General features: G+C 42.2%; 1 protein-coding gene across 1 annotated transcript; it reads right to left on the bottom strand.

Moving 5' to 3' along the window:
* Positions 1-1530: 1530 nt before the first annotated feature.
* Positions 1531-23492, bottom strand: LOC147456765 (uncharacterized). The gene is made up of 4 exons (XM_086511894.1): positions 22882-23492; positions 2168-2217; positions 1723-1802; positions 1531-1635 (listed from the first exon to the last, which is right to left on the bottom strand). The coding sequence occupies exons 1-4, from the start codon at positions 23490-23492 to the stop codon at positions 1531-1533; spliced, it is 846 nt and encodes a 281-aa protein (XP_086368020.1).
* Positions 23493-23730: the final 238 nt, after the last annotated feature.

Raw genomic sequence — 23730 nt, 5'->3', positions numbered from 1 at the left:
TTCAGAGAATATTCTGTCAATTTTGCTAATTTTGACTCTCTATTCACTTAACAGGAGCCATGCAAGTTGCAGAGAAAGCCAAGAAGAAGCTCTCACAAAAGGAGAAGCTGTAAGAGCTACCTCCATATCAATTGGACCCCAGTTCAGTCAAAACTACCAAAGCTACCTATCTGTCAAGAGAACAGTTGGAAGAGAACAACACCACAATGTTCACAGGCAGATTCAATAGCGAAGATGGACATAAGGTAGAACTGCAACTTCTACCAAAAGAAGTTTATGATGTCGTTGCAAAGCCCAAGACTAAAGAAGCCAACAGAAGGGTGTGACTCAAAGATTTTTACGAACAAGAGCCATGTGGAGTGGACTTCCAAAAAGCTTTTGAGCTCTTGTCCACGATCAAAGAAGATGGAACCGCCCAAATCTCTGACCAGCAAGGGAACAAAGTCAAATTGGTGATAACAAAAGAAATAGTGGCATAAGCTTTTAAACTACCAACAAAAGGAATGACCATGAGGGCAAGAGATAGAAAGACGACAGGAACTGTCACTAAGAAAACCACCGCTGCGACATTTGCCGACCTCATCCAAAAACAGGTGGAAGAGCCTGCAAGATTGTATCATCAGCACTTTCACTTCCGCACCAAGAGACCGCCAAGATATACAACACCCAATCATGCGACTGCCACAACATTTACACAAGTTCTCAAATCAACAACCAGGCAACCAATTGACCATGCACAATACGTGTTGTCCACATTGAAAGGGACAAAGAACAAAGGAAAAATAACATATATGGGAGCACTAGAGGTTCTAACTAGAATTACCTACCATGCTATCAGCATGGCCGACAACTTGCCGCGTGCCTCAAATCAGAACACTTGGATAGTGTCAGCACAACCTTCCCCTCGAGCCACAAGATCTACCAAGAGAACATACAAGTCTGATGAAGAGTTTGATGAAGAGTCTGTTGAGAGCTTGCCAGAACGCCATAGTAGTGAAAGCTCTGATAATGAGGAAAAAGAGCACAAAGGGAAAGAGATGAAAAGAAAAGCCGTGGCAGCACATCAAGAGGAGCCGCAACAGAAACATGCTAGGTTTGAAAGAGAAAAGAACTCCTACAAACGCAGCCGCCAAGCTCAAGGTAAGGACCTGGCAAAGTGGGTACCTATAAACGTAAAAGGGCCAAGAACAAAGCACCATACGAGGAAAGAGGCCAAAGATCCCACCAAGTTACTGGAAAAAATGTATCAGGAGGAAAAAGATTTGAAGTTGAAAGAAGCCCAGGAAGCAGAACGAAAGGCTAAAGAGACGGCGGAGCAACAAACGCAAGCAGAGGAAGCAACTACACAAGGAGAAGCACAACATGAACAATGTGATATGTCTCCCCAACTTTCTTCACCTGCTTTAGAACAACATGATCACCCCATGCTAAGCCCACCACCATCACCAACAGATAAAGCCACAGAAACTGAGTCCACAAAGGAGACGGAGCCTGAATAAAGCGAAGCAGCTGAATCTGCACAATAGGCAGCTACTGCAGAAGAGTAGCACGAAGAGCAAGATCCAGAGCCGGAAAGAGAAGCAAGTCTTGCACCAGAGGACACCGCAAAGTTTGAACAAACAAGAGAACAGGAATCTGAGGAAACACCTTTTACCTCTACACAGTCAGAAAAGGCCGAGGCATCCATGAAGCCTCAGGATGACAAAGTGGAAGAAGACCAACCACAGCCTCAAGGGCAAGAACAACCAGCCGCCACAACGCAGCTGAGAGAAACACAAGAGACTGCCGAGACATCTGGGCAGCTAGCAAAAAATGAAGATTGGCAATCAAACGATGAGGTAATCCTGCAAGTCAATGAATATGCAAAGCAAATGCAGGATATGACAGAAAGAATCCGAACAACAGCACTTAGACGCAGCACAAAGGCTAAAGAACTAGAGATGGTGATTGATGCTCTCCAAGGAGAGTTAAACGAAAGATTAAATATCATCACCGATCTACAAAGGCAAGTGCAGGAATTGAAAGATGAAGCTGAACGACATCAGCTAGCAAGAGATAAACAACATAAGGAAATGGAGGAGCTCGGTGACCTACTTAGTTGTCAAATGCTTGCAAAGCAAAAGATGAACAGCTGACAGAAGTTACCAACGAACTTCTAACTACAAACCTGTTGGTTCAGAAGATTCAAGTAGTATAGCTAGATGTAGCGAATGCTTCCTGTAATACTCTGAGCAGAGAATAAATGATCAGGCAACTTTCTTGTCGCAAATACGAGAAAATCCCACAGTAGCCTCGATCAAAGGATAGACGAGGTCTACAAAGCATTAGAAAAAAAGAACAAGGACCTCGAGCTAGAGCTTAAACTGGAGTAGTCTCAGCGCAGAGACTTGGCTTTAATGCGGGTGCAACGAGAAGAAGAGCTTCTAAAAGAAATAGCCGAGCTTAAAAGAGTCAACCAACTGCTGAGAGATGGCCGGCCAGAAACTCAAGAAGAAGCAGGAAAGTCAGAACAGCTAGAGATAGATATCCCCTCAGTATCTTTTGTTGAGATGGTGACACAGCCAACAGAAGGGCTAGGTGACGAGGATGAATTTCAGGTACAAATAATAGAAACTGATACAGTGTCGATGGTCCGATTGTCAAATGCTGAAGAAGATGCACTGAAAGAAAAGATTACACAAGAGGTGGATGAGCAGTGGAAAGCAACAATGGATTGGGAGTAGAGAATCCTTTACTCTGTCAATGTTAACTCACTTCCAATCAAATCAATGCGCAATGGCATCAGCAATCCCTACCATACCCTTTGATAAAGGTGGAGTTGCTCCAAGTCAAAGAGAGGCTTTACAAAGAAATGCAAGAAGAAGGCGCAGATGAAGACCATCCAAAGTGGAGGCTGAGCTGGTTGAACAAGAATCCAAGGTGTTTGATTCTGTTCACAAGAGCACCTGCGATACTACAAAAAGATCCTACTTTTTGTCATGTACCAAGATTAAGGACCTGGCAAGCACATGAGGCAATAATGAAGAAGTGGCCAACCTGGCTGAACTACCCAAGGTTGCCTGCTTCAAAAAAGGGAGAGCCGACAGAAGAATACATGGTGAAAGCCCTAACGGGTGCCATGTCCTTCTTCAAAAGTCTACCGGATCTATCATGTGCAATGCTATATAAAATCTGTAGAATGTTGCTCACCTGCATCGAAGTTTTCCATGAGCCAAAGCAAGCACGCGCCCTGTGGATGTCATTCCTCGAGGGTAATAAAGGTTTATGCTACGATCTCAGTGGTCAACCTTCCAAAGAAGTCCTCTATGGATTCTACGGCCGGTGCATGTTCTTACCATCACACAATATGTTGGCATTTAGGGAAGCATTCTACACAGGGTTCTTCACTTGGCAAACGAAGATATTTGGGCCAGTGATGAGCAGTCTGACTTCGAGATTTGTAGGCTACTTAGCTGTGAAGCTTAAAAATAGAGTCACTATGCAGTTTTTGCAGGTGCCAGATAAAGAAAGAAAGATCAGATATGAAAAGGCCCTAAATGCGCTTAAAGATCGCCTCGCTAGCTGTCAACCCAAAGGCTACTTCAGTCCATAAAGTTGTGTTAAGGGACAACATGCGAGGAGGTGGGGAATGTTAGCAGCAAGCTAACAAGGATATCATTTTTCAGAGCTCTTATTCTAAAAACACTTTTTTTTTTTTTTGATAACTCGAGAATATTGTAACTCCTATTTTACGGATAAATCCTTGTAATTGATGAGCCGAGGCTACAAGCTTCTAGATTGTATCAACCTGTCAGTACCCATCTTTACTTACAGCTCCTAGATGATTAATTTTGACCACCAAAAACCTTGGCTAAGGTATAAAAGCCAAATTTTGTAAGTTATTATTGAGTTTTAAATAATAATATACACAGCGTCAGCTAACGATGCTCACTTCTCTCCTTCTCGCGCTTCCTACTCCCTCCTCGGTTGTCACATTGCAGTCGCGTTTATTGCATTGCAATCGTAGGTAAGAGCTTTATGCATTGACATAAGCACATCACAGTATTTTGTAGCTTTTGGCGTCGTCGGCCCACGGCCTAATTTCATCATAAGCAGGAATTTACACTTCAAAATAAAAAATTAAGCATAGGTGGGTTATTGGGGCATCATTGCTAAGCATTTAGGTGCATTCTGGGTCGAAAATGGCTTGGTCAAAAATCCACTCTTGTTAATAATCGCGATTTTGGCACTTGACCTAAAGTGGGATTTGAGACCATAAGCATGTGTTCTTAGGTCTTATAAACATGTCCAAGAAGTTTCATTACATTTGGATGTCATTTGATGCTGTAACGGATGTGATTTGTTTGCCGATGAGCGATTGGCTTTTGGTGATTTCAGTCACTTGAGTGTAGCTTGAGTTAGATGTGAGTTGTTTGTTATTTTCCAAGAGATTGACAACCTCTTGTAGCCTCTATGCACTAGTCGAGTTAGCATCTCCCATGGATCAACAATTTAATTGTGGTTCTCGCTAAATCTGCAATAAAATAGGAGTGAGGTTAGACACGCGTCCCACATTTGGCGCCGTTTCCGAGGATCGAAGAGACCTAAACTAGGGAAAAACATGAGCATCTTGTAAAGTTATCCTTTAACTTCCTCTAGAATCTCCTAGAGTCAAAACTTTCTTTTTTAGAAACCACATAGCTTAAGATTGTCGTCTTTTGCTGTGTAGAGGTATCTTGGAGGTAAGTTGTACTTGCTCAGTGCCTTTACGATTGTAGGATTGTAGAATTAGATTAGGATTTTGAGAATGATTGATAGACAAGAAAAGTATTAAGATCAATGCTCAGGAAACCATAAAAAACAAGAAAACGAGTGTTTGTGGACATTTTTCACAACCCCATTGCATGAGAACCTAAGAGTAGGGTAAGTAGGATCCAAGGTGGATTTCAGAACATTGCTCTCTCCGAAAGAATCATTGTGAGTTGTTATTTGAAGTTGCAAAATTTTAGGTCTACGGCTAGAAATAGCACGAAAAGACTCCAAACCACTCAATCCGACTGGAGAGTATGCGCTTACAAAAAATCAGATTATTTACTTTTTCTTGACAAAGCATTGCAACCAAGTCTGACGTAAGAAGGCAAGGCCTGAAAATGGTAGATGTCCCTCAAGGTTAAGGGCATCATACCACAGACTTGGGTAGCCTTTGAGGTTGTATTTAGAAAATAATTTATGTCCACAAATGAAGCGGACAAAAATTGGTCTCCTTGGGATAAGCGTTCTATGCATCAACATAAAACACTGTTGGAGTATTTCTTGCACTATCGTGATGTCATTTCAAGATGGAGGGGTTAGAAACCTTTCATCAAGTGCATGCGTTTATCCATGGGGGCTAAAACCAAAGCTTAAGAAGCATGTCAAGACTCAGGATCCCAAGATGCTTAAGGAGGCTATAGTGCAAACACATATACATGACGATCACAATGAGAAAACACTGCATAATACTCATGTTCCTGCCACTACACATGCAAATGCACGCACACAGCATGGGCACAATAAAAGAGTTTATAGTAGCTACATTGGAGGTGTCGAAGAAAACCAAGGGTCCTAGGGCCCCTCTGTCCATTGAATAGTTTGAGAAGGCTAAAAAAGAAAATTATGTTTCACAGTTTTAGGGAGTGGGAATGGAAAAAAGGATTGTCCCAAGGGGAAATCTGTTGCATAAGAAAAGTAGAGAACAGTGCACATGGTGCAGACATTGCCTCTTGAGTCCTCCTCTCATTTGTCCATTGTGGAGGTAGCACACATCGAGGTGGTGCACAAATGTTGTATAACGGCCTCCATGTGCTAGCTGACCTTCGGTTCACATGAGCTAGTTTGTATGCATGGGTCCATCCAAGGGCACATGGTCCAAATTATGGTGGACGATGGTGCTTCGCACAATTTCATTAACTATAAGTTAGCGAAATGGATCAAGTTGCCTAGACTTTGAGTTCCCATCGTTACAAAGTAGTGATGATAAACGGCCATGATGTCGAGGTGTAGGACACTCAAGTGAGAGATGTAGCACTCAAAATTCAAGGATATCACACCTCCTTGAATTTCACTATTATGAATATGGAGCGGGCGGATGTGGTCCTTGGTCAAGCGTTGCTACATAGTCTAGGATCATTACTTAAACATAGCTATGAGCACAACAATTTGATATTCAAATCCAATGGCGTGCATGTGCTGCTATTGGGAGAGAAGGGTGTGCCTTCCTTGCCATTCATATGTACATCAAAGCTTATGAAGCTCACTTCTCATGAGGAAATAGAAGAAGATTTTTTGTGTTACTCCATGTGTCATTTTCTTTAAAATGTTGATAATGTTTTACATGATAATTCTTCAACTCCACATGCTTCTCTCTCTTCTATTGCATCTAAGGCTACTACTCTCTCTCTCTTGAACAAGCAAATGTTGCTAATAAGCTAAAATTATTATTAGTAAAATATAAAGATGTATTTTTGGATGATTTACCACCACGGTTATCGTGGACACGGGCTATGCAGCATGGCATAGATGTGGTTGCATGCATTAAACCACCCTGCAGAATGAGCCATTATGAGGCTATTGAGGTTGAACGTCAGCTTGTTGTCTATCTCAGTGGAGGTCTTGTACAACCCAGTTCTTCACCATGGGATTCTCCCATCTTGTACACCTCCTATTTTGGCTATTGTGGATCCTTTGAAACCATTCATTCTAGAAATAGGTGCTAGCAATCGTGCTATTGGAGTAGCCCTTCTGTAGGATGAAAGGCCAATTGCATTTGAAAGCAAGAAGCTTGATTCTAATCAACATAATTATTCTGCTTACGAAAGGAACTCTATGCATATTTTGTAGATGGAATGAACCTTTCGCCTTAATCTTTCATTTTTACATGTCCCAATGCCTAAGATTTTTTTTACAATGAGAAGTGCATCCCCTTTTATCATGAGAAGTCATATCTTTTGAGCAACACACATCTGCAAGCCATGGAGTAGTATGTTGTACTCTGCTTCATTGTTGCTTATGGACTCTGGCAAACTCACAGTTCTTTTACAACAACCACTCCATTTGGATCAAGCAAGACAAGCCCTCCCCCTGCTTTTCTTGTGGCCTTCTTGAATGCTCCATCAAAGAACAAGGTGAATGAATTAGGTATGCTTTTAGCTGCTGGCAAGAGTAGGCTTTTCACTTTAGGCACTTTCATATCCCTTTTGTGCACTCTATAGGTGAGAATCCCTGCCAACTGTGCATGTACACTATCTTCTACCTTGAAAGAGTATTGGAATTCTTGAAATCTCATAATTCACTTTGAGATCACGGGACTTAGTGTCATTTGAGAGGACACCCAAGGAAACAAGTTTTTGGCAGTGAGTATGACAAAAGGCTTTGGAAGGAGATACGATCTAAATTTCTCACTACAAAGATGAGAGAAAGCATCATAAACTCTTCTTTTGTGTAATACTTTTCTAGTGCGTTCATGACCCTACTAGAAAAGTAGACATGCCGCATCCTATTGCTATGTGGACCTCAGTGCACCCAATGTCTCCTTACCTACACTTGAGCTAACAAGAAATGTGTATTCCCAACATGGAGGCATGAGTGTCGAGAACTTTGACAAAACAATCTTTATACTGCAAAAGTAATCCTCAAGCTCATCAGACCATGCAAATTCTACCTGCTGTGTCAACTTTTGGAGGGGGTGAAGTAACTCTAATAATACGTAGATGAGCAGAATATGTAATTCACTTTTTGGACAGATGAGATTACTTCCTTGAGACTTTTTGGTGACGGTAGGTCAATGAGGGATTTTTCCTTGGACAGATCCGCTTCAATAGCCTTGAATGAGACTTTGTGGCCGATAGCCGACACATACCCTCCATTTGCCATTCTTTTTTTGGAGTGACCACAACTGGAGATACCCACTCACGATTTTCTACATGATAAATGAACCCTACTGCTAGAAGCTTTCTCACCTCTTTGAGTGGTGCTTGCTTCTTGATGACTCGTGGCCAAGATTTGGCCTCTTGCTTTAGCTCGATCTTGTGTTGAACATCATCTACTCCATGCACATCTGTTTAGTATTTAGCAAAAATCCTAGAAAACTTCCTTAGCACACATTTGAACTCCTCTCTTTCTTCCTTTGTAAGTGTTGTTGATAGCATACCTTCTATCATCCCTTCATCTTTGCACATTTTGGTTCTCTTGGGAACCTACCTCATCCAAACCTTGACAAGAGGTCTCTTGATTGTTTGGTTTAAACCTCACCCACATGGCGTCAGTGGAAGAATCCTCTTCAATAATGCTACCGCTACCTTCTTCTTTTGAAGTGCTATCAGTCCACTCTTCCTTCATCTCACTTTGCAATGATTCCTCATGGAGCTCCTCTTGACGTTTCTCCTTCATGTTGAAGACAACCTTTTTATGATTTCCATTCCTACAAATCAACTTTCCACTTTCCCAATTGTGCAAAGCTTGCATTTTCATTAGCCATGGTCTTCCTACGATAAATGGATAGCCACTTCCCTTGGTCGACATAACATAAAAATCTATTGCCTTCTTAATGCCGAAGGCCCTCCACAAAATCATTTTTACAAATGCTTGTGCACCTAGCCTTTCTATTGTTTGCCATTTTGACTTTCATTTTAGGTGTCTCATGGATGTGCATGCCTAGTCTTTTGCATGAGGCCCTCTATTATGATGCAAATTCTTGCACCCCCATCCACTAGACCTTTCCTAACCAACCTTCCTTTGATGTAACAATCTAGCACAAGTGTAATATCCTCATACATTTTAGCTTGTGCAATCTTCACAACAGGCACATTCTCTTTTACCTTTCTCCTAATGCTAATAACCTTTGTTAATTCCCTCATAACTTGTGGACACAATGCAAGAAATTGTGGCCATGAGATATCAAGACCCTTACCTCTCATGTCTTCCAATAGATTGTATGGAGCCATACCATGTCCAAGAAGGAAGTCCTGGAGGTCGATACGATGTGGAGTCCTCTTGGCTTCCTTGGTCTCCTTGGCCTTCTTGTCTCGTCCATGGTCACTGTGTGATGTGACTCCTTCTTTCTCCTTACCTTTTCCATGGCCGTGCTTGATGCTATTTACTTCCATGTCAATCTCATTTGAATTTGTCACATCTACCACATGCAAATTTGGATCTGGCAAAGGTGGAACTCCTTCCACTCCTTGTGGAGGTGGTCTTTATAGAAGCCTTGGTTATCGACCAGTTCCTTCACCTATATTCATCACTGGTTAATTCAAGCTAGGTCTCCCTGGCTCCCCACAATGCCAAGGACAATTATACATCCCATGTCTAGATTCTCCGCAGTTCCAACATTGCAAAAGTTGCCTAGGTCGTGGCTCCCGCTCCTTTGCCTTCTTTGATTGTCCCTTGGGACCTACAACTTGTGCAAGATGAATTGCAAAACTACTTAAGAATTCATTTAAATTTTGAATCACCTCAGTTGCTACCTCAGGAATCTCTCTAGATGTTGATGTTTGCAATTTTTCCTTGGGTCTAGGCCCTCTATTGGAACCTCTCCCCTTAGGCACTTGAGTTTTTTATACTTCTCAATAGCCCTAGTTTTAGTTGCATCAAAGGTAGAAGGTGCACCCACCTCAACTTTTTTCTTTAGTGTGGGAAAGAGACTAGCTATGAATCTCTCCTTCTTTAGGAACTTTGCACCATCACCAGGGTTAGCAACATTTCTCACCCATACAGCCCAAAGACGTAGAAACTCTTGTTTGTACATGTAGTAGTCATCTAAGTCAGTTTTCTTGTGAGAAATGATGTCTTACCATAACTTTTGAGTGTTTTGGGGGCGAAAGAAGTATCGCTTGAAATGATCAACAACTTCCCTATAGTTTCCCTTAACTATAGAGAGTAAAACCAAGTGGTAGAATCTTTCCTGAGGACCACTTAAAACATTTCCAAGCATTTCTCATCTCCTATTACCCTTTTTATGCGGCAAACCATTTTTAAATTTGCTAAAAATAACTCGGCATCCTCATCAGGCTCTCCAAAAAAAGAGGGATATCCTGACATTTGACGTTGGGCCTCCATTGAATCAATTTCAAAGTGACAATACGTTTCTTTTTTTTCTTCTTCTTCTTGAAAAGATTTACACAATAATCCTTTCTAAATTGCAATCTATTCTACAACAAAATATAATATGCACATCAAATGATCTACGATAGTCAATAAGAGGCAGGATGATAGGATTTGGTGACGCGAGAATTTCTCCTACTCTTTGAGTACCGAACATGAACACCATACGTTATTGAAAATGGATCTTTCTACTAATTGCAATGTTTATTCTAATGTGTGGAGTGAAATGGAAGGGGAAAACCTCTATTCCTGTTCGATTACAAAGGGATTATACCCTTAATAGAGCTCCCACCTTGCTTCACTCTCACCACCTCATATCCACCTTGTTGCATCAACTTCAAAATGCACCACACTCCACCACACTCTTCTCTCCTATTTTTGTGTGTAGAAAGGCCTCCATTTGTAGGCCAAAAGGGCCATCCTCTCTCATGAGAGGCAGCCGTGTGTAGCCGCCCTTGTGTAGACAATTCCGAGTTGGAAACTCCAATGCGCCCATGTGTGACCACCCTTGTGTAGACAAGTCCAAGTTGAATTCTCCCATGCGCCCATGTGTGGTTGTCTTTGAGAAGACAAATCCGTCTAGAAATTGGCCACTAGCCATTGAATTTGGTCACTGACCAAAGACTTCCGTCCACAGTCCACCAGTCACCGCCCATTGACTACCGGCCAAGGCCAATTGGCCAACCGACCGGCCGTTTTTTGACCACTTTTTGGTCATCATTCAGGCATAATATTCCGGCAAAAATAAATATTCCTACGAGTGATTTTTTTTCACGCACGATGGCTTCTTTTTATAACAAGGAAATCACAAATGTGCGTTTTTAATACTGAAAATTACAAGGGGTAAATCAGGCTCCATACTTAACAATCTTCCACTCGGAGACTGATCTCCACACCAAACATATGCTTGCTTTCCATCCTGACTTCTTATCTTTGAATGCCAATTGAAGATGAGCAAAAGCTCAACTTCTCCTTGTTGACTACCTTTGTAAACATGTCTGCAAGATTCTCACTTGTGTGTACCTTTCCTTGCTTTAGTTGTCCCTCTTCTAAAAGAGTGCATATGAAGTGATATTTCACCTCAATGTACTTTGTCCTTGAGTGAAAGGCTGAATTCTTGGCAAGTTGGATAGCACTTTGGCTATCACTATACAAGATGCAGTTGTCTTGCTTGTATCCAAGCTCTTCTAAGAATATGTGAAGCCACAATATTTCTTTGCTTGCCTCTGTTAGTGCTACATACTCTGCTTCCGTGGTAGAAAGTGAGACCACTTTCTATAGCTTTGAATCCTAGCTTATTGTTGTGCCACCAATTGTGAAGACATAACCAATAGTGCTCCTTCAAGTATCTTTGTCACCTACATGAACATATTAGTTCCTCCAAAATACAAAGCATTTGTTGTTGTCCCTTTCATATACCTAAGTATCCACTTTATGACTTGCTAGTGTTCTTTAAGTGGATTGCTCTTCTCGTTGTACCCACATCAGTGCAAGGTATCTCCTTTGTGATTGCTCTAGCTTGAGATTCTTTTTTCTTTTTTCCAAAGTCTTATAGACTTCATCTGTACCTTTTATTGAAGCGACAGCAGGATTTTTCCTTATCTGTCTCAAAAATGCTGCCTGATCATTAATCCCTTCGCTCAGAGTACTGCATAGAAGCATTCGCTACATCGAGCTACACTTGGATCTTTTGTACTGACAGAGTGGTGGTTAAGAGTTCATTTGTTACCTCTGTCAGCTGTTGATCTTTAGTCTTACAGGCATCAAATAACTTGGTTAGAAGTTCTCCCAACTCCTCCATTTATTTTTGCTGCTTCTCTTTTGCAAGCTGGTGTTGTTCGGCTTCAGCTTTCAGCTCTTTGACTTGTCTTTGTATATTTGAGATTATGTTCATCCTCTCATCCAGCTCTCTCTATAGAGCCTCGATGACTAGCTCAAGATCTCTAGCTCAAGCGATTAAATGTGGCTGGTGCATCGGTCAAACCAAAAGGCATGACAATGTATTCGTAAAGATCAAATGTAGTACAAAATGCAGTCTTTACAATGTCTTAATCAACTATCCTTATTTGATAATGGCCACTTTTTAAATCAATCCTACTGAAGTAGGTCAACCCTTGTAGATTATCAAATAGGTCTTCTACCCATGGAACGGGAAACCTATTCTTGATAGTGATCTGATTTAGTGCTCTATAGTCGACACACATATGATATGTGTCGTCTTTCTTTTGCACTAATAGCACATGTGAGCAAAATGGAGATGAGCTAGGCCTAACCAAGCCCTTCTCAACTAACTCATGCACTTGCCGCGTAATCTCCTCTTGTTGAGCTTGAGAAACTCTATAAGGAGGTTTATTAGGCGGTGAACTTCTTGGAAGGAGTTCAATTGCATGGTCACCATTACCTCAACTAGGAGGTTGTTCACAAGGGATGTCATCAATAAAGGTATCTTGAAACCCCTTGAGAAAATTGGATAGCTCTAATTCCTTGTGATTGTTTATATTTTCTTTTGCTAAAGCATTACGTTCATTTTGAGAAGCTTTAACAAAAATCATGTACGCGGAAAAAGAGCTCTTTATTGACTTATTGAAAGCTTGCGTATGTTACCCGCATCTATGTACATATCTTTTTCCCTGTACTTAAAAGTAGATTTTCCTTTCAGGGAATTTAACATTGGTAGCCATGCGATCAAACCATGGTGCCCTTAGGATTACATCCTCGTGCTTGAGAGGAGAGATAAAGAAGTCCTCTTTGTTGTCATAAAATCTAATATCTAACCAACCCAAATGATTTTCTCATATTAAATTGATCACTTAATGTGGGAGAATAAACGGGAACAAGTGTTAAGATATAGATATGTGCGTATAGATCTATCTCAACACGGGGCCAATAGTAAAGGGGCCCAAATGGGAGATGGTCTATCAAGAGCAAGGCTAACCAATGGAGCATAAGACCTTAGGGTTAGCTTCATTGAAGACCTCCAATAATGTGTGTAAAAGTCCTTTGACCTTAGGTAAGCTAGGGCTGAGCTTGAGGTGGGAACCCGGCCCAAACTCGAGGTGCTTGTCGTGCTTGAGGTGCTTGTCCTGCTTGAGGTGCTTGTCATGATTGAGGTTCTTGATTAAGATGCTTGAGGTGCTTGACTGGCTCCATGCTTGAGGTGTTTGACTTGGTGCATGATTAAGGTGCTTGAGGTGCCTTGAGAAGCTTACCTGAGATGCTTGTGGGAACACCCCCTACTTCAAGTGCTTAGTCATGCTTGATGACTAAGGAGCTTGCTCATCCAAAGTCAAAAAGATCCCTACAAGGAGGGGGGCGAGCCTACAAGGGGGGGGGGGGGGATGAGAGAGAACACACACACACACACACACACACACACACACACACACACACACACACACACACACACACACACAAGGGAAGCCCCAGCTTGAAGAGGCAGCAAGGACACTTGTCAAGTTCCTCCTCATGTTGCCCTCATGGTGTGCCTGAAACCTATTGGTTGGCCACCCAAGGGGTCCAATGATAATAAAGGATATTTAATTAATTGATTTTGCATTTATCAAGTCCTCTCTCTCAAAGGGGAAAGGGGGACACTTGTCCCAAGGCTATCCCTGTTGCTTGTAATGGCTCCTACTTGTGATTGGCTAGGCCTGGAGGGGTCCAATGAGCTTCAAGCATGAGCTACAAGGGGGGGTCGACCCAAGCAAGCTAGGCGGGTGCTTAGGGGGTATACTCACCCACACACACTCACAAACACTCTCATTGTGTACTATGCAAAGTGCAAGAGCTCCCTCTCTTTCTCCAAGCAAGTAGAGGTTGAGAGCCTACACCAACACTCTTGGCTATGGAGTGCAAATCCATCCAAGAGCCATGCTTCAATGCTTGAGCTTGCTATCTATTTCTTCTTCATTACTATGCTATTATGTATGCTAGCACAAGAGTTATGATAAGTGAGGAACTAGCTCTTTCTCGTATGAAATGTTTCTTCTTCCTCTTCCCTACCCTCATTCCCTGCTAGCTCTCTCCACCTTCGAAGGTGTTTGAGGTCTTGGGACTGAGGCTTGGTATAGTTAAAGATTTCTTCAAGTTTAGGTTATGCTATGATGGTGATGCATGAAGCTTTCCATCGTCATTGCTTCACCTAGGTCACAAGGAACACAAAGAATGTATTGTAACAAGTCTCTCTTTATGGGAGAAATCATAATACAAATGCCTATTGGAGGGGGGACTGGCTCCACATAAATCTGGTCCTCAAGTGTTGTCATGTTCTCTAAATTCTCTCTCTTGCAAAAGTATTGTCTATGCCAAGTTAACTAATTGCTATGATTATGTTGCTATCTTCAATTATGTCAACCCGCTGTGCTCACAAAATCATTTCTTGAAAGTACTCTCATTAAATTCTGTTACTCTCAAATTGAATAGGCAAATTCCATTACATTGGTATGAGAGCATTTGGTTTCTCTTTTCTTGCTTAAGAAGAGAGGTCCTTAAGTAGCCTATAAATGGTTGATGTTGTTAATTATAATAGAGTAAGTGGAACTGGGATCTAATATCGGTTTTGTTAAGCCCACAGTGTGGGGGATGGTGCACACCTCGGGAGCTTTGGACTTAATAATGGAGTCTTTTTAGACTTGCCTATGGCTTTATCATTATTGATCCATAAGAAGTCCGAAAGGAGCTAGCCCTTGGCAACTCTGCTATGTTAGACCTACTCCTCTACTCTCTATAATTAACCACTTTGAGCCGTGGGTGTAGATACTTAAGAGCCGATTTTCAAAGGCTAAGAGGAGTGGCAACTAAGGTTTTGTATTGCCAAAGCATACACTAAGTATAAACATAAATGTTGTTAACATGGCTGACAATAATCAAGAGAGTAGAATGAACATTGATAGCTTTGATTTTGCACATGAAGGTGCTAATGATGAGGCTCCCATGTTTGTGAATTATCTCGTCACTAGGTTGCAACAAGCTATGGGCAACCCTGCTTTGCAAGCCGAAGTTACTCAACAACTTCGTGCTTATGGAATTTCCCTTCCTCTCCCAGAGGAGAGAGAGCTTAGGAGGCCTCTTGAAGAGACCCCCAAAAGAAGACTCTCTCCCATTCGAGAGGAGGAATCCAAAGAGAAAGAAAGCAATGATAGTCTAAGTTCTTCTGAAGATGTGGCTCCACGAAGACGGCGGTCTAGACGATCGCCTACTCCTCCTAAGAGGAAAAGAGCAACCCATAGTCCTTCTCCTCATCACTCTGAAAGGCAAGAGAGGAAACAAAGGAAGAAAAGGGCTAGGAAGAGGTCACCCTCTTCTCCTTCTTCTTCACCTTCCTCCTCTTCCGATGAAAGTTATGGCTATTCTCCTAGAGAATACAAGAGGGGAGGACATCGCAAATCATTTCCTGCATGGCGAAGGTCACAAAAGCTAAAGAAGTTCAAGGAGGGAGGAAAGAGTATCTCTTTTCTCACCTATGATGGTACCTTTGGTGCTACCGACAAAGTCTTGGCCTTCATCCAGCAATTTGATGCGGCCTTTGGGGACGAGGGCTTCACAGAGTCCTCCAAGCTACGCCATGTAGCTATGCACTTCCAAAAATCAGCTCGTCAATGGTGGGCTAGCCTTCGTGGCAATGGAGAAGCCCCAAAGACATGGAAAACTCTACGAGTTTCCATCATGAAGCAATTTCTTCCAAGTGATACTAAAGATAAAGTTCTTACCGAATGGCGCGGCTTGAAGCTTCTCTCTCATGAGTCTATCAACAAGTATGTAGACAAGTTTTGGGATTTACATCTCAAAGCTACTGTCTTTCAAAAGATAGACTTTGCCAAGCAAAGACAACAATTCTCTGCGGGATTACCTGAAGAGATGGCTGAATACATCAACTCTCAACGGCCCGGTACTATTACCGAAGTAATCCACCACACCATGGTTGCTTCACACATCAATTTCCATCAAGGGGCTAGACGTAATGTCAAGCCCATGGAAAACAAAGATAAAAATGATGCAAAGGGGAAATCCAATGCTCAAAATAATTCCCAAGGCACTTCCAACAACAACAACACTCGGTCCAAGGAGAAGGGAGTTTATAAAGGTAAAAACAAACTCTCTCCTGAAGAGCTTGAAGCTTTTCGCAAGGACCATAAGTGTTTCAAGTGTGGGGAGCAAGGACATGGCTATTGTTCTTGCCCCAAGAAGAATACTCGCAATGAGACTCCTAGGGCTTCCACCATCGAAGCTCCAAAAGAGGATGCTCATTGCAAAGGATCATCACTTTCCTATGCATGGGGAAAGGTAAGAGAGCATGATACCTTCATCTTGTTTGACCCAGGCTCTACTCTCAACTTCATATCAATAGAGTTTGCCACCAAGTTGGGCATTCAAGCTTTTGAGATGGGAGATATAGTAACAGCTGATGTAGCTTTCAAGGGACAACAAGCCTCCATTAGTCCCTTGATTGGGAAGTTGAGGCTTCATGTCCAAAGCTATGTCGACAAAGAAGACTTCTTCATCCCTCCTCTCCAACATCAGGATGTTATTCTAGGGGCACCATGGTTTGATCGCATGGCTGCCAACATGAAGTTCCCTGAAAGGAGAATTTACTTCACCTACAGGGGAAAGAACATGTATATAGATGCTAGTGAGCGTGGTCGCACTATTCCACTTTTAAATCCTCTTTCTTTTGATAAATCAATGAAGAGCTCAGTTTCTGCGTACATGATTTATGTCAAAGAGTCTCTAAAAGCTAATAATGTTTCATCAAATGAAAATGATAGGAATCAAGAAGAGTTAGACTTGTCTACTTTTCTAAAAGGATTCCAAGATGTGTTCATCGATGATATCCCTATGGACCTACCTCCAAAAAGAGGGGATGATGACCATCGTATTGAGCTCCTTCCAGGAAGCTCACCGCCTAACAAACCTCCTTATCGAGTCTCACAAGCTCAACAAGAGGAGATTATGAGGCAAGTACAGGAATTGGTAGACGAAGGTATGGTGAGGCCTAGTTCCTCTCCTTTTTGTTCTCCAGTCCTTTTAGTGCAAAAGAAAGATGGTACATACCGTATGTGTGTGGACTATCGAGCACTAAACCATATCACTATCAAAAACAGATTTCCCGTGCCTCGGGTAGAAGATCTGTTTGATAAGCTACAAGGCTCTACCTACTTCAGTAGGATTGACCTTAAGAGTGGCTATCATCAAATAAGGATAGTGGATGAAGATATCCTAAAGACCGCGTTTTCGCACAACATTTGGTCTTTATGAATATCTAGTCATGCCTTTTGGCTTGACTAATGCACCAGCTACTTTCAATCGTCTCATGGAGAAAATTTTTAGACCATATCGTAAATTCACTGGAGTGTTCTTTGATGATATCATCATCTACTCCAAGTCTTTGGAGGAACATAAGCAACATCTCCAAGTGATTTTTCAAGCCATGAGGGAGAACAAACTTTTTCTCAACCAAAAGAAAAGTGAATTCTTCCTTCAAGAGATTCAATATCTAGGTCATATTATCTCTCACGATGGTATTCGTATGGATCCATCAAAGTTAGAGGTAATAAAATCATGGCCTAACCCAAGGAATCTACATGAGCTAAGAAGCTTTATTGGTATATGTGCATACTATAGACGCTTCATAGCAAAATTCTCTCAAGTAGCAGGACCACTACACGACTTAACAAAGAAGAACGTTAAGTTTGTATGGATTGCTAAGGAGCAAAATGCTTTTGAAAAACTCAAAGAGAAGCTTACTTCCCAACCAGTCCTCGTGCTTCCAGATCTCTCAAAGCCATTTGAGTTCCAATGTGATGCTTGTGGTGATTGCCTTGGAGCGGTTTTGCTTCAAGAAGGGCATGCCATAGCATATGAGAGCCGAAGGCTCAATAGTGATGAACGAGTCTTGGGCATTTATGAGAAAGAGCTTTTAGCTGTTCTACATTCCCTAGACACATGGAAGCACTACCTATTGGGGACTCCATTTATCCTACGAACCGACCACCAAAGTCTCAAGTATTTCATGACGCAAACCAAGCTTTCCGACAAACAAATGAGGTGGGAAAATTTTCTTTCGCAATTTAATTTCCATATTGCTCACATAGCTGGTAAGCACAATCAAGTTGCCGATGCACTTTCACGACGACCAAAAGTTAATGCGGTGTCTATAGCTACTCACAATGATCTATCCTCTATGATAGATGAGTATGCTACTGACCCTGACTTTAGAGACATAATGTCAGCCCTTGCTTTGGGGAAGAAAGAGGAACCATTCACATTGCAGGATGGTTATCTTCTCCACGGCAATAGGCTATGTGTTACCCATTCCGTTCGTGAGAAGGTTATGTATGAATCCCATGCTCCTCCATATGCAGGGCATAGAGGTACTCAACCTACTCTCTGAGGAGTAGAGACGTATTTCTATTGGCCTACCATGAAAGTGGACATACAAGAGTATGTTTCAAAATGTGTAGTATGCCAAAAGACCAAGTATGATAGAGGGAAGCAACCTGGATTACTCCAGCCATTGCCTATTCCAAATTCACCATGGGAGAGTATATCCATGGATTTCATCTTTGGATTACCCAAGTCTATCCATGGGAATACAGGAATATGGACAATAGTCGACAGGTTTAGCAAGCAAGCACATTTTATTCCTGTAAAAAAGACTATTAAGGCACATCAAATGGCAACTCTCTTCATATCTTAGATTTTCAAGCACCATGGATTACCCACATCCATCGTGTCAGATAGAGATCCTAGAATGACCAGTAATTTCTTGAAAGGTCTCTTTGAAAATCTAGGAACAAGATTGAATTTCTCTTCGGCCTATCACCCACAAACGGATGGCCAAAGTGAGATAGCCAATCTTACGATACTCGATCTACTCAAGAATTATGTTACCGAAGTAGATCAACGCTCACAATGGGAAAAGTATTTACCTCTAGTAGAGTATGCCTACAATAATAATGTCCATACTTCTACGGGGAAAGAACCTTTCGAGATCATAGAGGGAAGACCTAAAAGTCCCTTGCTACTCAAAGTACATGGGAAGATCTTCGCCGCCGATGAGGATAGCCGTGACCTACAAAAATCTTTTCAAAAGATTAGGGAGGCTATAGCCATCTCTCAACAAAGGCAAAAAGTTGCTGCTCATAAGCACAGAAGAACCTTAATGTTCAAAGAAAATGATTGGGTCTTACTCAAGTTTCCTAAGGCTCGATTAAGGCAAACGACGGGCAAAAATCCTACGGGCCATCAAAAGTATTATGCTAAACTAGCAAAAAGATACTATGGTCCTTTCCAAATCTTGAAGCCCATCAATGTGACGGGTTATCAACTCAAGTTGCCCAACCATTGGCTTATACACAATGCCTTTCATGTAAGCCTACTTAAGCCCTACAAAGGAGAGCCACCAACTGAACCAATTATTGAAGACCCTCACGAAGTTGAAGACCAAGAAGAGGTGCTACAACCCGAAGCTATCCTTCGGCATGAAGACAAGGTACTACGACATGGTAAGATAATCCGACGGTATCTTATTAAGTTCAAAAATTATCCTTTTGAAGATGCTAGATGGATGCAAGGAGTACAACTTAAGGATAGTATGAACCTTGTCAATGCTTACAATGCTACATTAGAGTAAGCAAATGTACAAATTTCTTTTAAATGACTCATGTTTTTGTCTTATAAGACTAGTCCTCTTTTTAATTGTGCACAAATTTAACTAGTATGCATGCTTAGAATCATGTTTGTGATGACGACGTCTCTCAAACACCAAGTAGAATTTGTCACTCTACTTTGGGAGAATGAAATGGACTAAAGAGCAGACATGCTTGCGGCAGCTATGTCTCCCAAGCACCAAATGGATTAGTCATCCATCTTGGAAAGATGTCGTAGGGTAAAAAAGGGATCCTCTACCCACTAAGTACGATTGACTAATGACTAAGGCTTTATCTCTTCTACCTCATAGTCGAGGACGACTATGATTTCAAGAGAGAGGTAATGTCATAAAATCTAATATCTAACCAACCCAAATGATTTTCTCATATTAAATTGATCACTTAATGTGGGACAATAAACGGAACAAGTGTTAAGATATAGATATGTGCTTATAGATCTATCTCAACACGGGGCCAATAGTAAAGGGGCCCAAATGGGAGATGGTCTATCAAGAGCAAGGCTAACCAATGGAGCATCAGACCTTAGGGTTAGCTTCATTGAAGACCTCCAATAATGTGTGTAAAAGTCCTTTGACCTTAGGTAAGCTAGGGCTGAGCTTGAGGTGGGAACCCGGCCCAAACTCGAGGTGCTTGTCGTGCTTGAGGTGCTTGTCCTGCTTGAGGTGCTTGTCATGCTTGAGGTGCTTGATTAATATGCTTGAGGTGCTTGACTGGCTCCATGCTTGAGATGTTTGACTTGGTGCATGATTAAGGTGCTTGAGGTGCCTTGAGAAGCTTACCTGAGATGCTTGTGGGAACACCCCCTACTTCAAGTGCTTAGTCATGCTTGATGACTAAGGGGCTTGTTCATCCAAAGTCAAAAAGATCCCTACAAGGAGGGGGGCGAGCCTACAAGGGGGGGGGGGGGGATGAGAGAGAACACACACACACACACACACACACACACACACACACACACACACACACACACACACACACACACACACACACACACACAAGGGAAGCCCCAGCTTGAAGAGGCAGCAAGGACACTTGTCAAGTTCCTCCTCATGTTGCCCTCATGGTGTGCCTGAAACCTATTGGTTGGCCACCCAAGGGGTCCAATGATAATAAAGGATATTTAATTAATTGATTTTGCATTTATCAAGTCCTCTCTCTCAAAGGGGAAAGGGGGACACTTGTCCCAAGGCTATCCCTGTTGCTTGTAATGGCTCCTACTTGTGATTGGCTAGGCCTGGAGGGGTCCAATGAGCTTCAAGCATGAGCTACAAGGGGGGGTCGACCCAAGCAAGCTAGGCGGGTGCTTAGGGGGTATACTCACCCACACACACTCACAAACACTCTCATTGTGTACTATGCAAAGTGCAAGAGCTCCCTCTCTTTCTCCAAGCAAGTAGAGGTTGAGAGCCTACACCAACACTCTTGGCTATGGAGTGCAAATCCATCCAAGAGCCATGCTTCAATGCTTGAGCTTGCCATCTATTTCTTCTTCATTACTATGCTATTATGTATGCTAGCACAAGAGTTATGATAAGTGAGGAACTAGCTCTTTCTCGTATGAAATGTTTCTTCTTCCTCTTCCCTACCCTCATTCCCTACTAGCTCTCTCCACCTTCGAAGGTGTTTGAGGTCTTGGGACTGAGGCTTGGTATAGTTAAAGCTTTCTTCAAGTTTAGGTTATGCTATGATGGTGATGCATGAAGCTTTCCATCTTCATTGCTTCACCTAGGTCACAAGGAACACAAAGAATGTATTGTAACAAGTCTCTCTTTATGGGAGAAATCATAATACAAATGCCTATTGGAGGGGGGACCGGCTCCACATAAATCCGGTCCTCAATTGTTATCATGTTCTCTAAATTCTCTCTCTTGCAAAAGTATTGTCTATGCCAAGTTAACTAATTGCTATGATTATGTTGCCATCTTCAATTATGTCAACCCGCTATGCTCACAAAATCATTTATTGAAAGTACTCTCATTAAATTCCTATACTCTCAAATTGAATAGGCAAATTCCATTACATTGTCCACATAGCTTTGGACATGGAGCCTCAATTTCTCGATTAAGGGAGTGAATGAAGCTTCTTGCCCCTTGAAAGCACCACTTGTGGGTAGTACATCTCCCATCTCATAGGCTTGGATGCCTAGCTTGGTGGCCAACTCTGTGGATATGAAATTGTGAGTAGAACCAGGGTCAAAGAGAATAAAATCATCATGTTCTCTTACCTTTCCCCAAGCATGACATAGAGGAGATCCTTTGTGGTGAGCTTTCTCTTCTTGGATTTTGACCAAGGTAGCTCTAGGAGGCTCATGGTGGGTGTTCTTTTGGGGACAAGCGCGGTACGCATGTCCTAGCTCGTCACACTTGAAACATCGGTTATCCTTGCGATAACACTCAAGCTCTTCAGGAGAGAGTTTGTTTTTGCCTTTATAAATTCCCTTCTCCTTAGCTTTGTTGTTATTGAAATTGCCCTTAGGAGACTTTTGGACATTGTCCTTCCCCTTAGGCTCATTGGAACCCTTGTTTTCCGTGGGCTTCGGATTTCTCTTAGCCCCTGTTTGGAAATTGATTTGAGAAGCCACCATAGTATGGTGTATACCCACAGATATGGTGCGTGGCCTTTGGGAGTTGACACGCTCCACCATTTCTTCAGTTAATCCCGCACAAAATTGTTGTTTTTGCTCTCCAAAATCCATGTTTTTAAAGACAGTGCCTTTGAGATGTAAGTCCCAAAACTTGTCTACATATTTGTGAATGGATTCATAGGGAGAGAGCTTCAAGCTTTGCCATTTGGTGAGTACTTTGTCTTTGGCATCGGTGGCCAAAAACTGCTTCATGATGGAAGCTCTTAAAGCTTTCCATGTTTGTGGAGCTTCACCTTGGCCCGTAGGCTAGACCACCATTGATTGGTGGACTTTTGAAAGTGCATAGCTACACGGTGAAGCTTAGAGGACTCCGTGAAGCTCTCATCTCCAAACGCCGCATCGAATTGTTGGATAAAGGCCAAGACTTTGTCCGTAGCACCAAAGGTGCCATCGTAGGTAAGGAGAGAGACGCTCTTTCCTCCATTTTTGATCTTCTTGAGCTTGGACAACCTCTTCCACGCGGCATAGGATTTCCTATGGCCTCTCCTTTTTGATGGTTCAAAAGTTGCACCATCGCTTTCTTCAGAAGATGAAGAATTTGAGGAAGATGGAGAAGAGGGTGACCTCTTTCTCGCCTTTTTCTTGCCTTGATCCTCTTTCTCTGCACCATCACTTTCTTCATAAGAGGAAGAGGATGAAGAAGATGGAGAAGAGGGTGAACTCTTTCTCGCCTTTTTCTTCTCTTGTTTTTTGTCATCCCTCTTTGATTTATGGTGTGGAGAAGTGTGCAATGGTCTTCTCCATTTAGGAGGTGATGGAGAGCGTTTTTCCCGCCGTCTTCGTGGAGCCATCTCTGCCAAGGTGGCAAGAGACTCGCTTCTTTCTCGTTCCTTTGGTGGGGGATCTTGACTTCTCCTTTGGGAAGGAGATGCGTCATCAAGAAGCAAACTTTTGAGCCCTTTATATGGATTCTCTTCTTCTTCCTGAATCGGAGAGAGGCCTCTTTTGGAAGTCTCGCAAGGAGGCTTCCTAGGTACTTTCTTTTCGTGGTGTGGAGCTTGGAGAATACCATGAGCACGAAGCTGCCGTTGTACTTCAATTTGGAGGGATGGATCGCCCATGGCTTGTTGAAGCCTAGAAACAAGGTAGTTAACAAGCATAGGGGCATCATTAGTAGCCTGGTCATTAGCAAAATCAAAGCTATCAACATTAATTTCACTCTCTTTACTATTGTCAGCCATTCTAACAACTTTTAGGTGTAAACTTTGTTAGGTGTACTTTGGCACTTCATGACCTAGTTGCTACTCCTCTTTACCCCTTTAGAAAAGCACTCAAGCTCCTGTACCCGTGGCTCGAATA

Source organism: Adiantum capillus-veneris, chromosome 5, assembly GCF_014529385.1.
Source record: "Adiantum capillus-veneris isolate H3 chromosome 5, ASM1452938v2, whole genome shotgun sequence".
Classification (NCBI taxonomy): Eukaryota; Viridiplantae; Streptophyta; class Polypodiopsida; order Polypodiales; family Pteridaceae; genus Adiantum; species Adiantum capillus-veneris.
Note: the sequence above shows the minus strand (reverse complement) of the source record. Positions and strands in the feature narration are given on the sequence as shown.

What these genes read in the sequence shown, in the direction of transcription:
- LOC147456765 (XM_086511894.1), bottom strand. Translation starts at nt 23,492, where the DNA reads ATGGGCGATCCATCCCTCCAAATTGAAGTACAACGGCAGCTTCGTGCT. An exon ending in TGAATCTTCTGAACCAACAG is followed by an intron (nt 1,803 to 2,167) that starts GTTTGTAGTTAG and finishes ATTTTTTGCTAG; the next exon opens with CTGCCCAGATGTCTCGGCAG. An exon ending in TTCTTGCCCTTGAGGCTGTG is followed by an intron (nt 1,636 to 1,722) that starts GTTGGTCTTCTT and finishes GTGTTTCCTCAG; the next exon opens with ATTCCTGTTCTCTTGTTTGT.